At 57.4% G+C, this 2,500-nt stretch overlaps 1 protein-coding gene across 1 annotated transcript in view; it reads left to right on the forward strand.

The window, feature by feature from the left end:
* Positions 1-2,500, forward strand: part of EMWEY_00006690 (hypothetical protein) — a gene marked incomplete at both ends in the record, with an annotated part of 7,245 nt that overhangs the window by 725 nt on the left and 4,020 nt on the right. The window contains one exon of the mRNA XM_013478320.1: positions 1-2,500. This exon is cut by the window's left edge and continues 725 nt beyond it; it is cut by the window's right edge and continues 4,020 nt beyond it. Within this exon, the coding sequence (XP_013333774.1) occupies positions 1-2,500 (2,500 nt within the window).

The following is a 2,500-nucleotide window of genomic DNA, read 5'->3' on the forward strand; positions in this document are numbered from 1 at the left end:
GCAGCAGGCAGCACAGGTGCAACAACAGCCAGAACAGCAGCAGCAGCAGCCTGCACAGCAGCAGCCGCAGCCAGAACAACAGCAGCAGCAACCTGCCCAGCAGCAATCGCAGCCAGAACAACAACAGCAGCAGCAGCAGCCTGAGCAGCAGCAGCCACAGCAGCCTGAGCAGCAACAGCCTCAGCCTCAGCAGCAGCAGCAGCAGCCTGAGCAGCAGCAGCAGCCTGAACAGCAACAGCAGCAGCAAGTTGCGCAGGCTCAAGACATCACGGCGGGGGCGCAGCAGGCACAACAGCAACCGGGGGAGCAGCAGCAGCAGCCTCAGCAGCAGGAGCAGCAGCAGCAACCGCAGCAGGAATCGCAACAGCTGCCGCAGCAGGAGCAGCAGTTGCAGCAACAGGAGCAGCAGCTGCAGCAACAGGAGCAAAAGACACAGCAAGAGGAACATGCACTGCAACAAGAAGTTCAGCAGGTGCAGCAAGAGCAGCAGCAACTGCAGCAACAGCAACAGCAACTGCAGCAGGAGCAGCAGCTGGCGCAGCAGGAAGTGCAGCAAGTGCAGCAACAAGAGCAGCAAATGCAGCAAGAGGGTAGACAGCTGGAAGAGCAGCAGCTACAGCAACAAGAGCAGCAGCTGCAGCAACAGGTGCTGCAGCCGCAGCAAAAGGAGCAGCAGCTGCAGCAGGAGGAGCAGCAGCTGCAACTAGAAGAGCAGCAGCTGCAGCAGGGAGAGCAGCAACTGCAGCAACAAGAGCAGCAACTGCAGCAAGAAGTGCAACAACTGCAGCAACAACAGCAGCAAGGGGACCAGCAGCTGCATGCAGAAGAGCAGCAGCTGCAGCAGGAGGTGCAGCAAATGCAGCAAGCAGAGCAACAGGTGCAGCAACAGGAGCAGCAGAAGCAGCAAGAAGAGCAGCAACTGCAGCAAGACGAACAACAGCTGCAGCAAGACCAACAGCAGCTGCAGCAGGACGTGCAGCAGCTGCAACAAGTAGAGCAGCAACTGCAGCTAGAACAGCAGCAACTGCAGCAGGATGGAGAGCAACCGCAGCAGGAATTGCAGCAACTGCAGCAGACGGAGCAGCAACTGCAGCAAAGCGAGCAAGTGCTGCAGCAGGGCGAGCAACAGCTGCAGCAACAAGAGCAGCAGCTCCAGCAACAAGAACAGGAGCTGCACCAACAAGAGCAGCAGCTGCAGCAACAAGAACAGCAGGTGCAGCAGGAGGTGCAGCAGCTGCAGCACCAGGAGCAGCAGCTGCAGCAAGGGGTGCAGGATGCTGCTCAGGCCCAACAGCTGCAGCAGCAACAACAGGAGCAACAGCTGCAGGTGCCAGAACGTAATATCTCTGGTCCAGAACAGCAGCAGCAGCAGCAGCAGCATCAGCCGCACCAGCAGCAGCAGCAGCAAGCTATCTCTGTGCAGCAGCAGGAGCTGCTGCTGCAGCGGCTAGAGAGCTGCCTTGGCTGCTCCCGCGGCACCGCAGCATGGAGCTCTGAGGCGTTAGCAGACCTTGTTGCGGTACAGCAGCAGGGGTTGCTGCAGGTGCCAGCAGCAGCAGCAGCTGCTGCTGCTGCTATAGCAGCAGCAGCAGCACGGGGAACTATAGCAGACTTGGTAAAGGCTATTGCTGCAGGACATGAGAGATTGAGGCAGCAGCAGCAGCAGCAGAAGCAGCAGCAAGTTAAGAAGCAGCACACAAAGAAGCAGCGGCACCAACAGAAGAAGAAACATCAGCAGCAGCAGCAGCAGCAAGACTTTGCTGCTGCACAAACAAGAGCCCACATGCGCACCGTGCTGCTGTGTCTGTTGCAACTGCAGCAGCAACTGCAGCAAAGGCAGCAAGCGCAGCAGCAGGCAGCTACACCTATTGCTCCAACCGCCACAACATCAGCAACACCAACAGCAGCAGCAGCAACTACTACCATCAGCAGCAGCAGCAGCACCAGGATCAGCAGCAAACTGCTGTGGTTAAGCTTAGATCTCCCTATTGATGCTGTCAGCAGCGCGGAGAGACACCAACGCCGCTGCGCATTGAGGTATCTACGCAAGCAGCAGCAAAAAGCAGCAGATAAGAGACAAAAGCTGCTAGCTATCCTGGATGCACCGCACCAGCAGCAGCAGGAACAGCAGCAGCAGCAGCAGCAGGAGGAGCAGAAGCAAGATGCAGCAGAGCGGCTAGCTGTTCCTGATGAGGGAAAAAAGGAGACAGAGACAGAGAAAGAGAAGAAACAGGAAGAGACAACAAATCCACAGACGCAGCAGGAGCAGCAGCACCAGCAGCAGCAGCAGCAGCAGGAGTCACCATCTAGCAGCGCAGCACAACCCAGCAGCAGCAGCAGCAGCTACAACCACCACAGCATGGGCAGCAAGATGACTTCCCTCCTTGGTAGTCTCCGTCGTAAGGCAACAAATATTACCAACCGCAGCAGCAGCACCGCCGCCAACAACAACAACAACAACAACAACAACAACAACAACAACAACAACAACAACAACAAC

This window comes from Eimeria maxima, genomic scaffold (genome assembly GCF_000499605.1).
Source record: "Eimeria maxima Weybridge genomic scaffold, Emw_scaff39, whole genome shotgun sequence".
Taxonomy (NCBI): domain Eukaryota; phylum Apicomplexa; class Conoidasida; order Eucoccidiorida; family Eimeriidae; genus Eimeria; species Eimeria maxima.